At 39.3% G+C, this 14390-nt stretch overlaps 1 protein-coding gene across 1 annotated transcript; it reads left to right on the top strand.

The window, feature by feature from the left end:
• Positions 1-623: 623 nt before the first annotated feature.
• On the top strand, positions 624-12235 carry GAS2L3 (growth arrest specific 2 like 3). The gene is made up of 8 exons (XM_050905045.1): positions 624-686; positions 1654-1822; positions 2236-2354; positions 3806-3947; positions 7696-7759; positions 8442-8580; positions 9841-9948; positions 10668-12235. The coding sequence occupies exons 1-8, from the start codon at positions 657-659 to the stop codon at positions 12054-12056; spliced, it is 2160 nt and encodes a 719-aa protein (XP_050761002.1). The 5' UTR covers positions 624-656; the 3' UTR covers positions 12057-12235.
• Positions 12236-14390: the final 2155 nt, after the last annotated feature.

The raw sequence follows: 14390 nt of genomic DNA, 5'->3' as shown, positions 1-14390 counted from the left end.
CGTTTTGCCAGGGAATTATCCTGATCACTACATTGCTGCAATAGTTTGCAGCATTCTCTTGAAAACATAGGTGTGTGCTAGCTGCCTGGAAAGTCAAAATCCCAACAGAAATTAATAAAAACATTGATTTCTCTCATGTATCTATGCAAGAAGAAATCTCATTCTTCAAAATTATTTCCTTGCTTTAAGATTTTCATAATCCTTAAAGTATTTAATGTAAACTCAGGATGCATATATGTGTATGCGTGCATGTGCAAGATACACTTGTGATAGCTTAGAAGGAAGGGGTGAATGCCAACATTGTTAAATCCAAGAATGGACTGATGTATTTATATTTCTCTTTGGCAAAGTAAATGCCTTGCAGCTCCTTAAAATCATGCAAATCTTTTAGTATTATTTACGCATACGAAGTTAGTTGCTACTTTGTGCTGTAATAACTGCTGCTTTATTTAGGGGCAGAGAACTGAAGTTGACTGAATACTGGATCAAAACCTTAGTAGCTAAGATACTTCCGTCTTTCCCCCTCCATTCCCAATTAGACTCGTTCTTGTTTTTCCAAAACAGCGCTGGTGGGTTTTTCTTGGGATTTTCATGAAAGCAGGAAGGACTTTATTAAAAATTCTCTTCTCTTTGCCCAGGGGGAGAAACTAATGTAAATGCAGGTCACCATGCAGAATGCAGTTCAGGTAAATGCCTTTTGTAATGTTTGAATCCTGTATAATACTTTTTTTAATTGCAAAAATGTACCCTGAAGCAGATGAAATCTGCTAGAATCTCCAGAGTTATCTCTAGTTTTAAAAAAAGTAATAGTTTTCCCATTTTACAAATGGAGCAATATGACAAGATAGATAACCCAGTGTTATATCAGACAGGTGATCCTTTCTCTTCCTAAGTGCTATTACCTAAGAAGGTTTTAAAGTCAAAGGCTGAGATTACTTAAAAACTTGCTTGATTAAGAGGTGTTTTTAAAACGCCTATGTTCTAGTTAATCACTTAAATATAAATAAATGTATTTTAAAAACACATACACTTAATGAACTGAAATAAAGTAGTTAAGAATACCAGAAGGACTCTTCCTCTCTGGGAATTTTGTACATGAAATTTCAGTGTGGTCCTTTTCTTGAAATGTAAAGGTACCTCTCAGTTTAAAAATACACAATCCTTAAGAGAAATGCTAAGGATTCATGTTCAAGAAGTGTGTTATGTTCTTGCATGGGAATATGTTTCCTCTTTTAACATCATCATTTTAATGATTTAAACACAAAATGCGTCTGAAATGTTTGGTCAGAGAAATTAGTAGTCTGTAGTAAATTATATGATAAACTGCAGATTTCGTTACTTAAAATGTGCTGAGGAAAAAAAACCCACAAATTTAATGCATGTTTTCTTTATTTAATATTCAGGAAAGTGTGTAATTTTAAAGCCAAAGAAGTCAAGAGAATGAATGTAGTAGTACTTTTGACACAGGAGTTGGTAATGAGAGCTGCACCGTTCATGATTACTGTTGTGTTTGTTTGGTGTATCTGTCTGAAGAGGAATGAACACTTAGTCTTTGAATAATAGAACTTTAGCATAATTCAGAACTGCAAGTTTTCGTCATCTGACTGCAAATATTAGAGCTCACTGTCTTCAGCTTACTGAAATCTTCTGCAGGTGTGGTTTGGAGATGACCTTCCCTTAAGTCCCCGAAGTCCTCTGACTCCCAGGCATGGGCCAGGTTTGGCAGATGTGTGCCTGTATGACCAATGGATATCTGTGCGGCATGAAGCAACTTTGGTGCCTATGCAAGAAGATCTGTCAATCTGGCTGTCTGGCTTGCTGGGTGAGGTTGAAAATAGATCACTGCCTAATAAATTTCAAAGTGCTTTCCAATATTCCAGTCAATGCTGACACTTAGTATCTATAGTACTATTAAGATCTGGAGTATTTGAGCCTGAATGGCTAGGAGAATTGCATTAAAATGCATGCTTTGGTTTTGGATTTTATTAGCTGCCACCTCTTAGAGGTAGGATGATTAATCGTTCTAATTTATATTTCTGAATCTTGTTAATCCAATTAAAATCTAATTAATTGGATATTTGATTTTAGTTTACTTATATATTTCTACTAATTTTCAGTCTTTAACACTGTAGTAAATTATATGATGGATGGAATGCTGTTTGAGTTGCCTCTAAGTTCATATGAAATTTCTTTACCTTCTGTGGAGTAACTCTAATATTGACATTCTTTTTTTAGGAATAGAAATCAAAGCAGAACAACTACTAGAAGAACTTGATAATGGGGTACTACTCTGCCAATTGGTTGGTGTTCTTCAAAACACAATTAAAAAATGTTGTAGCTCAAATAATTTGAGGGTGAGTCATATTGTGATTTTTAATACATATATAAAGTCTTTAATTGTAAGTAGTAGTAAAAGGAAAGCAGGTGAGTGAGGCTTCCCAAAGTGGCATTCTGTGTGCTGTGTATCCAGAGGCTGACTAACAACAGTGTGGTGTTATAGATGGATAAACTGTCCTTATGCAACAAATGACTTACTTTGTTAATCAAATCCTAATGTCCTTACTAGTTTTTTAGTTTGATTTCAGTAGAAGTCTTGCCAGAGGAAGACCCAATCCAAGTCTGGAGTTTGTTCCCTTGATAACATCAGTGTGGGTTGGTAACAAGATATCCATTGGCACTTGGTGGAATGTTTTATTCCAGAAATTGGTGGCTAAACTCTAGTGTATAGGTTAGCCATGAAAATATCCGTATAGAGATGTACCTGGAGATGGGCTTCGGTGTTTTTGTTAGGAACCAAGGCTGAGTTGAAACGGGAATCTCAAGCAACTTGCAGTCTGTGTTTGTACAATGAAAAATAGTTGATGTGTCTCTCTGGAATATAAAACCATGTAACGCTGGTGCAGGCAGCATATGTTCAATGTACAGGTACCCAGTATAGCTACAGCAATGCTTGGATTTGTCAAATAGTAGATCACCAGCTAATGTGCCCTCATTGGTAGTGTTTCCCTTGGGGGCAGGAGGAACTGTTTCACCATATCCAGACCATTTTTTTATGTTTACCTTTTACTGTTTGATCTGGTAAAACAGTAGTTTTACATAATGGATATTACCAGTAAGTAATATAACTAATAATATTAGAATTATTATTAATTGCGGGGGGACAAGACAGCAGTCTTAGGATGCCAAATGGTATTTATACAAGAGCTATATGAATGCTGCAAATCCTTAGGAGTATTTTTAAGGAGGACAAGATGCCCAACTTGTGTACCTTTGAACTGTTTGTTTAGTTTTGAAGATATCAGTTTAAAAACAAATAAGTACTGAATTGTTTTAAAGGAACCTGCCCTTTGCTCCCTTTTGATTCCCGCTGCTTTCTACAATGGACTCTAAAATGTTGAAATCTGGCAGCCAAGTACAGTTCAGTTGATTTGGGGTTCTCTCTCTGTGCTTGTTCTACTTGATGAACAGAGCTTGGGAGTGGGGAATAACTACGTAGACCTGTGAAACCACCACTAAGACTTTCACCCTAGCATATGGGGAAATGGGGAAGCAACTGTATGGGCAGCTTTGGGAGAGGCTGCAGAGCTGAGGATCATTCACTCAGTGACTGTTCACAAAGACGGACTGCCATCTACATTAGCGTAGCTTTTTTTAATAGAATACATGGTGGGTTGAACACAAAGTAGTTACTGACCACTGTTTCTGTACTCTGAATTTATGGTTTATTTTCCTTTGCAAATATGCTTTGAAATCTGTTGGCAGTGTTGATGTGCACAATGTACTTTTTGTTTTCTTCCCTTGCCAGAATTTTCCTATGAGACAAGTTCCATGTAAGAAGGATGCTCCATCAGGATCTTTCTTTGCCAGAGATAATACAGCCAACTTTCTTAACTGGTGTAGGGCCATTGGAGTTGATGAGACTTATCTCTTTGAATCTGAAGGTTTAGGTAAATCTATCTTTTTGTAAGATTTGCTTTGACCTGTATGTGGATAACTACCTGGTCAGGGAGATCTCTTGTGTATAGTCTTTTAAAGCCTTTGTCACGACTGTGCCTGTCTCGTGCAAGCTGTTAATGCTTTTATTTATTTTTAAGGCAGTGTTCAAGTAAAAGCCTTGAAAAATCAGTTCAGTGACTGCTCTAACTTGCATGATGCTTTTCCAAACTTCTAAAAGTTGCCATGTGGGATGTAGGGGGGAGTGACAGCTGTGCAGCAAACTCACGTGTTTTCCTTCAGTAAAAAGGCCCACTGAGAAACAGAGGAGAAAAGTGTGGTTTTGCTTTCTCTGTGCGGGAAGACCACAGGGCCATGGAGTCAACTCACAATAAGATCCTTTATTTGGTATTAGAGCTCGTTCTTTTTGCAGAAAGCCCTAAGAATTATGCATTCATGACTGCTAAATTTGGTAACTACATCAGGGCGTTGTGCCTGAAGTGGCAACAGTCTGTTGGTAATTAACATTTACTTCAGGACCTACTTGACATGACTCTAAACCATTTGCATTTTCCCATTTAATAATATAGTTGTAGAAATAAATATTGCCAACTGTGTGTATGCCTGCCCCAGTGCGCAGTCTGTCTCTTTATAACAAACAGCTTCTAGACTGATACTTCCAGATGGAATAAAATTTTTTTGACTGCTAATTAAGAGGAACTGTGCTTTGATCACATGGTAAATAATGAAATGCTCTTCTACCAGCTATTATGTCAGTAAAAATTAATTAATACAAACCTTTCTGTGGCAAGCCAAATACTGTTTTTTTTGGTTTGGTTTTGTTTTGCTTTTTTTAAAAAAAGGCAAAATATCTGCCTGTCAGCAGAATAGCAAAAAATTGCGAAGTAGCTTTGTTTTCAGTAATCAAATAAATTTGTTACAATATTTACTAGATTTTCTTGAAGCCTTTGTGACATGTAATGCTATTTAACTGAGAGGCACTGTTTTCATTAACTGCTTTTCTTTCAAGCTTTCCTCCCTGCTAGTTGGACTGCCCATGCCTTCTCTACTGGATAAGTCATCTTTTAAAACAGTTGAGAAAAAAATCCTCATTTGCGTCTGTCTCATTCTGATTTAATTAGTGAGTGTACCTTTTTTCAGTGCCATGAAATACAGATGAGTAGAACTGAGCTATAAGAAAATTAGTTTTAATATTTTTTTTCAGTTCAACTTGTATGAATTGCATTGCTTAAACATCTTAGTTCCTGTGAGTGGATGGGTAACTAGAACCTGTTTAGCTTCCCTGAGATAAGCAGACAGGATTTCCTAATGCTGTGGTTTTCGCTCATAGCCAAGAAGTGTTTTGAAGTCTGATTGTAACTCTTGACACAAGCTTGCTTTGTGGCATAAATATCTTCTGTGAGCCTTTTTGGCAGTCGAAATGAGCAGACTTGGAGCCTCCTTGATGAAACATTCTTTCCACTGATGTTCTCTATCAAACTTACAAGCCATTCTTTATGAATGAAATAGGGGAAAGACAATTTGACAATTGTCTTTTTCCCATCAGATACATATAGCAACACCTCCTGAAAAGCGTGGATGGCTGTGAAGGAAATAAATTAAGTGGCTCCTGAGACAGCAGAAAGGGAGAGTAACCATCATGGGATGCCCTTTGACATCAAGCCAAAACAAATGTCTTGATCTCTGCTAGGGGTATATTTGGATTTTTCTTTTTTGGAGTCAGGCAAATTATACCACTTCTGTTACAGCTGACAAAAACACGAAGAAAAAAAAAAAGAGTTTGTGACCTCTAGTACCTTTTAGATTATGGCTTTGTCAACTTTCTATTCTAGATTTACCTTTCATAATCAGATCTTTTAAAAAGTAGACTTAAAAACTGGAGTAGATGATGTAAACAAGAACATCTGACTTCATACTCTGCTTATACTTTAGGAAACACTTCAGTCTTATTTAAAGCAAAGTCATTTTAAATATCAAATTAAACATCAGAAAGATATTAGAATTCATCTGTAAATATAGAGCTGGCTCATTAGGTTTCTCTTCAGTGTGAATTTCCAATTTCTACTGAATATTGTTACTGCACAGCGTGAAGAAAGTCAGACTTGTTCATATAAATGTTACACCATACGAAAATTGTGTCGGCAACTTTTCCCATTTCTTATACTTGATGGTGGCGGGGGAAAGAATGGTGCCATGTGCGAGAGTTGAGGAGAGTTGAATGACCTTTCTCCCAGCCTTTGGTTTCTGAGTTATTAGGCAGTATTCCTAGTTGGCTAAGAAAGCACAGGGATGGTTTGTTTTCTAAAGCATTCATACACCTGTTCTTAGAACATGTTGAAAGCATCTCAATTTTGAGGCTTGTATGGGGACAGAGGAGGAAGTACTTACTTGTGCGTGAGATTTTAAACTATATTCTTTCTCTGTTCATGGCCTTGTTTCTTTTTCCTTTTTCTTGCACACCTAAAGATGGAAGTTTCAAGAAACCAAAACGGACATTGTTTTCCTTCTGCTTCTTCCATTCTTCAGTGCAGCAGTAGAAATAATTGAATGTTTTCATTTCAAAGTTGTCAAGAAAACCCAGAAGACCTGCCATAGCCATCTTCGCACCGTTTGGCTATCACTCCACTCTTCCATCTCATTCTTCAGCTCTCCTGATTGTCATTTAGTGTGCCTACACGGTCGAGTGCGTGCAGCTGCTAGAGCTGCTCTGAATTGAGGGGTGCAAAGCAGCCTCTGCATTGGGCACTAGCTGGGTTAATGTGAGCACAGTCTTGGAGAAGCAAAGCCTAGTGCAAAACTTTGTGCTACTAACATCTGAAATAGTGTTGCTTCTTTTCCGTGATCACAGCCAGTATCTGATGTTTGAATCTGAGTGTTTGTCTCTTAAACCAATGTCATTCTCACCTCCTATGGTCAGGGGTTTTGACCATCCTTTTCAGATACAGCCTCACAAAGATACCAAATTCTGAAGAAAACCTCTGGGTGGATGGGGCAGGAGGTGGGGGCTGATAGGGAGGGGTGAAATGAGAGTATAGCATGGGGTAGGGGAGCTGCCACTGGCAAAGTGGTATCTTCTAGTGGAACTGGGTGAATCTGCCATATGGATGGACCCTGCTGGCACCCGGAACTTTTAAAGTGATAAGAAAAAAGATCTGTTGCTTACTGAAATGGTAACAGTCACCCAGATTATTCTTTCACAGCCAAGTGTTCAAACCACTTAGGCTGACTGGCTGCATAGCCATCCACTTGTCAGCTAGGTCCCTTGCAGCGTATGCTCGTATGGTTGTTCACCTATACAGTGTGTGTGCCTATCTGTGTCTGTATGCACGAGCATGAACAGATGGAGTATATTTTCCTGTTTGCAGTTGTTGAATGCTTTTCATCTTTAAGACTGCGATATAATGTATTTGGGGATAGGGAAGGGAAAGTTCTCTGATTTCTTTCTTTCCAGTTCATATCGAGAAGGAACAGCATAAAACCAAATAAAGCGCATTTCTCTTGGGAGGTAAAGAAGAGTTTGACTTCAGGAGTGCCAGGATGAGTTTAAACACTTTATGGAATAGAAAATTAGAGTTGGAAAGCATATAGTGCTTTATCCATGATAATGTAGCTTGCCTCTGGGTAGAATGATGTCAAAGTTATAGTCATCTATTCCTTATCTTCCCTTCTCTGTACGTAATTGCACAGGCCTCCCCACAGTAAATATGAGCTGTAATTCCCTTTTATTCTCTTCCCTTTTAGTTTTGCACAAGGATCCACGACAAGTGTATCTTTGTCTATTGGAAATTGGGCGCATCGTATCCAGGTATGTGATCCATGCATGCTCCTAACAAGAAATTGAAGAACACGTTCTATTAAGTAAAAGCTAAGACAAAGTTAAGACAATCTGTGGTCATTAAGTGCAATGCAGTAGATGTTAATTCCACGCAGAAAGCAACAAGTAGCTTTTCTAGGACCATCGTACAATATGAGTATTTTTTCAAATATTTGTCAGACTGTTTTCATGGAGAGGTGCTTATCCACACTGCTTTTTGTAGCTGTATGTTTAAATGCTACATTCAGCTTATAGATATGTGTACATCTTGGAAGAACTCACTGAACATTAAATACGGTTTTAAGGTCTTTATTTTTTAAGCTTTTTGGCAGGTATCTCTTTATCATTCTCCAAATTTAGACTTTTAATTTATTCCTAGTGCAGAGCTGGAAGCTTTAAGATAGTTTATCTAAATTGGATGTGACTGAAATTGTGTAGTTTTGACAGTATTTTTACTGCCTTCTCTGGTAGCTCCAAGACCACCTTAGGGAGGCCTTCTAGAAACTCAGAGCTATTCCTTCTCTTTGGATTATCAAGGCAGTTATTCCTCTGACTGATGTAGTGCTGTTCCCTGTCAGTCAAGCCACTCAGAATTTTCCATGTTTGTTATCATCAGTTTCTTTTTGTTTTCTTTAGTAAATTAGCAATTAAACTCTCTACTTTTGTATTTGAGGTATGGAGTTGAGCCTCCTGTACTAGTAAAACTAGAGAAGGAAATTGAGCTAGAAGAAACACTGCTGATGACCTCTGGACCACCATCACCTATTAGCACAGCAAAGTCATGTTGTCACCATGGGGAGCTACATGAGGCAGTAAGTACTACTTATTTATTGTGATATGGGCTTTAAACCAAACTCTTAAGTTTAGTACTTGTATGATCTGGCTCAGTAAGCATAGGCTGTTTTTCATCTAATATTTGTGAGCATCCTTAAAGAGAAAACAGAAGGGTATGCACCTTTTTTGAACAACCATTTTCTTTGAAAATGTAAGCAAAATGCTGTCCTATATGTTTTGGCGTTAATGCTTCAGTGCATATAACTTGCCTTGATTCTGCCCTGCCTCCCCCGCCCCTTCATTGCTTCTTTGAGTATAAGAAATATTCTCATTCAATTTTTCTGGTAACGTATGCTTCTCTTCAATTTGGTGTTTTCATAAAACTTCATCAAAAGTTAAAGTAAGCTTTGATGCAACTCTTTTGAAAAAGACTTTAAATAAAACCTCTGTAGCTGTACCAACTGGAAATGAATATGTATGCAGAAAAGGAAATAATTTGTACATCTTGTGAATTGGTCCAAAAGGAATGATGAACAACTTTCCTATTTTGCTTAAAAATGCACATTGAGACTTTAAAATTCATTTATATTAAAGGTCCTCTGTGGTGTAATGTAAAACTTCTGCTTCTTTGGGAATGTCAGCCACCACATCCTTGCTCTCTCTGAAAACTCTCACTATTTTTCTTGCTTGGCAATAGTCTTGACCTTCCAAGTTGTTAAGTTTCTAAGTGGCTGTAAGAGGCACATCTTCTCTAACCCTGGACTTATTTGGGAACTACCTTTCTCCTTTTTTCAGTGGTTTCCTTCTTGGGTGTCACATAGAAGATTAACTTATAAAAGCCTTACAAAAAGGTAGGGAGAACGCTGAAGTAGCCCTGAGTCAGGTGTAGCAATGGATTTGGTCACAGGAGAGACCCAGGCACTTGTTTCAATTTCTAGACACCGTAACAGTGTCTTTACATGGTTGTGGTTGGAATTGATGCTACTATACATAGTGTTATGGACAAATCTTAAAAACAAAAGTAGAAATAACGGAAAATTGAAGAAATCATGAAAATTGGATTGGAACAACTCGAAATATTGTCTGTACATACAGTTTGTTCATTCTTTTAATCTTTTATTCTACATTTTGAAGGTCTATGTAGCTGAGATTTTCTTGTGAGGGAATAGAATTTTAGTGTTTTCTTAGATTATAGGATGAAGACATCAGTATCTTTTCTTGTATTAAATATCTCAATAAACTGTTAAACACATGCTTCTGTCAAAATACTAACCAATGCTTTCAATTTTAATAACTAGGTTAAACATATAGCAGAAGATCCTCCCTGCAGTTGTTCCCATCGATTTTCAATTGAATACTTATCGGAGGGACGTTATAGACTGGGAGATAAAATACTCTTCATACGAGTAAGTAGTTTCTCAGAATTCCAATTTATATTCGTAATGGGGAGAGAAATGCTTTTTAGTGGAATACCTCATTTTTATGGTATTGTTTTAGAATTACAGAATGATTTAGGTTGGGACACCATGTCATCCAATCCCCTATTCAAAGTAGGTGTAGCTACTTAGATCTTACAACCGTTGATTTTACAACCACACTAAGAAAGTTAATGCTTTTCTGTGGTGTTTCTAAAATTTCAGTACCAACTTGCAATACAAATAAGGATAATGCTATAGAATATCCTGAGAACATTGCTTGTTCAAAATCTGGACACTTGGGGTTTATAATTTGCAGGATAATTGAGCACTCTCTTCAGCAGGCATAAGAGTTTGTGTTACGAGGACATCCATAATTTGAACAAAACCTGTATCCAAAATTCTGTATACTAAATAAAGATGCTGACAGAATGGTTAAAATGTCTTCTGTATATATGCTTTCATTATTTCCTGACACATAATGACTGTCTCTGCAGGAGAAACTATCTAATAAAAGAATTGGGAAGCATAAACCTTATTTATCACATAATTTCTCTTTTTAAAAAATGTTTCTCTGTAAGAAAGGAGGTCCTAATTTTAGTCAATTTCAACAGATGTTAATCTAAGATGATGACATAGTGCTGCATAAAACAAGATAGAAATTTCTCTTGTTCTTCTCCTGCTCCCACCCCCTCTTCTTCCATTCTCAGATGCTACATGGCAAGCATGTGATGGTACGTGTTGGTGGAGGCTGGGACACTCTTCAAGGTTTTCTACTTAAATATGATCCATGCCGAGTGCTTCAGTTTGCAACTCTGGAGCAAAAAATCCTGGCGTTTCAGAAAGGCGTCACCAGTGACAGTGTCCCCAACTTGTCAGCTAGAATTCAGGAGCCTCCTGTTATGAATCCGATGTCAGCTGTCAATATGTTTCAAAAGCAGCCATCAAAACTCCCTACTCCTGTTTCAGCTCTCGGGGCCAGTGCCAAGAAGGCTTTATCTAAACGTCCTCAGTCCCCTGCCCTGGCATCACCAAAAGTGCCAGTGCCCCCATCCTCCACAGCCAAGTCATTGACAGTCAGGTCCAAATTACAAGGGTCTTCAGCGACAGGCATGCAGTCTCCTTTCAAACCATTAGCTGGCACCTCAAAGAAACTGGAGTCTCCTGCACACAACTCACCAGCTTCTGCTCCTTCCCAGCCTGTAAGCAAAAGCTCTTCATCCGCAGGAATGAGAGTGGCTCTTGTTCACTCCGAAACATTGCGCAAACGTATTCGGTCCCCTGATACTCCCAAGGTGAAATTTGCCCTGCCTCAGGGCTCCCCGGCACCAGTGCTGCATCCTGCCCTCTCGTCCTCTAAAAAACAGCCATCTCACTTGCCTGGGACAGCTGAAACGATGGCTTCAAAACAGAAGCGTGTCCCTGCTAAATGCCAGCCTGTACCTGTCACTAAAACCAAAGCAAATTCAGTTGCTCCGAGGGCTGCTCAGCTGCCTGTTACAAATCAGCGTGCTGTTGCCAAGTTTGCACATCCTCAGCAGCTTCTTGCAAAAACTTGTTCTGAAAATGCTATTCAGACCTCAGGAACTGGGTCTCAGCATCCTCAGAAAGCTCCACAAACAGCTTCTGACTTGGCAAGGAACCTGAGAAGTGCTTCAGTCCTAAAACACTCAGCTTCTGCGCCTTCCCTTGCAGTTAGCAAAGCATCAAAGTCACCACCTACGCTGGTATCTACGAGCAAAAACATATCATCAGCTGTCAATAAGCAGCCAAATGTCAGCAAACCCTCTCATGTTGGACCCACTTCATCCAAACCTCCTGAACGCACTCCCTTATCTGTTGTACGGCTTCCTCAAACTTCAGCCAAAGCAGCAGTGACCAAAAAGCCAGCACAGCCTTCCACAAAAGGTCAACCTTCAACCAAAAACTTGCAAGCAAATGAAAGCTTGGCCCCAGCAGCCAAGAAGCCTCTCCCTAAGGGAAAATCAGCAATGGCGTGTAACAAAGGAATGCCTGGTGTATCAAAAGGTCCTCTTATGAAGAGCAGGCAAGATGATCACTATTTCGTTATGACAGGGAGTAAAAAACCCAGAAAGTAAACATTTGTTACTTTCTGTGGAAGTCTTAATTTTGTTCAAATGGGCCTCTTGTATCTGCTACACTGAGGACAAGGAAAAAAAGTTAAATAACACTACATTTACCGTGAAATATTAGGTATAACCCACATTTTGCTGCCTAACAGTAAGAACTGTATTTATTTTGCGGTTTAGAAACTTCTATTTGGATATATTTAGAAGTGAGCTTGCTTGCTGTGTAGCACTGTGGAACAGAGAATATCCCTGTTTGCTGCTAGCCTGACCTGCTGCGGGGAAGGTGGGAGAGAGGAAAGGGGAGCTAGGGCTGCTGCTTTTGCTGCTGCTCCTTTTCAAGGGAGTGAAGCCTGCCCAAGAAATGTCTACCCAGGGCAGAGCCTGAGCGATTCTGGTGGTTCTGGCACATCTGCATCGAGGCCCATGGCAAGCAATAGAGCTGTGCACAAGCTGTAAAATTTCTAATACCTCAAACAAAAATATGGGGTTTTTTAGTTCACCAGTGTCACAGAACCCAAATTTGGGTCACCTGCATGTATTAGAAAGAAATCTCTAGTCATGTGTAGATTTCAGAGCTGCTGTTATCAGTGTTCACTGTGCCCCCCATATGCCTTAAAGCGGCTTCAGCTTGCTTGGAAGCAGAACCTTCTTTGTCCCCTTGGACACGGAAAATCATGGCCTTGATCACTTGCTCTCCTTGTGCCTTAACCTCTCAAATTCATGACAGATCTCTTCAGTGAGCAATGCTACTTTTAAAACCCTGGGCAGATAACCTTGCTTAGTTCATGTTCAAATCTGACTATAAGTGAGCCCAGTCTTTCCTAGAAAGCTCTTGCTGCATGGAGAGAAGATCCTGAGTTGCTTGGAGGGCTCTTTCCCCTGGGATGGAGCCCCAAAGCAGCTCCAGCTCCAGCAACACAGAGCTGCAAGTACTGACCTGCCCTGGCAGAGCCTTACTGCTCTGCAGGAGTGGCCTTTACATGTAAAACTGACTTGCTAAATACTTGTCTCAGTTCTACAGGTTAATTTTTGTGGGCAGTCTTAGTCTGCAGTGGCCTTTTTTGTTTTATTTATGGAGACCTTCTTACTGGCTCTCCTGTATTACCTTCTGGAGGTGAGGAGTAGTTTCCCAAAGAGGTAATGAGGGACTGCATTTGCCTTTAAATATCTCAAAGTGCCAGAAAGCTATGCACTGTTCATGTTCTCAACTCCTGAAGGCTTTCAGTGGGTTAAACATCTGTGGTGCTCAACACCTTTACCCTTAACAGAAGTGAGTTTCATGGTAGATTAATAAAAATACTGTCTTCGGGAGTAGCGTTGTTTGGGTTATTTTGGCTTTAATGAACAGTTGTTCCTACAAATGCTGAGGAGCTCTCAAGGTCTGTGAAGAGACACTGCTGACTTCCACAGACCATCACTTCTGCTCTCCATTCCCAGGATATTTACTTAAGGGCAGAAGAGATGCATGGGAACTGCAGTTTCTGTTGTTATATATTTAATTTTCTTTTTCCCTGGAACTAGAGTAAGCAAGCATCATAAACTGAGTTCTTATGCACAGTGGCAAAGTCATTGAGCTGCCTTTCTGAGCACCTTGTTAGCTTTTTTATTTATGATTCTATTTATGCATATCTACTGTACAATACTGCTTACAACCTGCTGGGAGTAAACAGTAAATACCAATATCCAAACTGTAGGAGGAAAACAGATCAGTTTTAATAACATGGACACAAGTCCCACAAGCTCACATACAAAGTTGTATGTTTGGGGAAGGCCTCAGGCTTAATTGTTTTATAAATACACTGGTCAAAGCCACTACTGCAAATGTTAAGAATAGTACTGACTGTAGTGGACTGCTTTCAGGTTTGATAAATTTGGCACACAGTTTCATATGCTGAAAGCATTTTACAGTAGATGACTTGCTTTTGATTTCAGGCTTCCAAATAATGAGCTATGATGTGATATATCTCATGCAGATTAATAGCTGAATTCTTGGGGTTTCTTTCTGTACTGGGTCTGGCTGAGATGGAGTTAACTTTCTTCATAGCAGCCCATATGGTGCTGTGTTTCAGATTTGTGACTAAAAGAGTGTTGATAACACACCAGTGTTTTGGCTGTTGCTGAACAGTCCTTGCACAGGGTCAAGGATTTCTCTTTTTCCTGCTCTGCCCCCACAGCAAGTAGGCTGGGGGTGGGCAGGAGATTGGGAGGGACACGGCTGGGACAGCCAACCTGAACTGGCCAAAGGGCTATTCTATATCATATATCATCACCCTCAGCAATAAAAACAGGGTAGAGGAAGAAGCCGGGGGGGGGCGGATTGGCTTCCAAGGTGGCCGTTGTTTT

This window comes from Gymnogyps californianus, chromosome 1, assembly GCF_018139145.2.
Source record: "Gymnogyps californianus isolate 813 chromosome 1, ASM1813914v2, whole genome shotgun sequence".
Taxonomy (NCBI): domain Eukaryota; kingdom Metazoa; phylum Chordata; class Aves; order Accipitriformes; family Cathartidae; genus Gymnogyps; species Gymnogyps californianus.
This window is presented reverse-complemented; position numbering and strand designations above follow the sequence as displayed.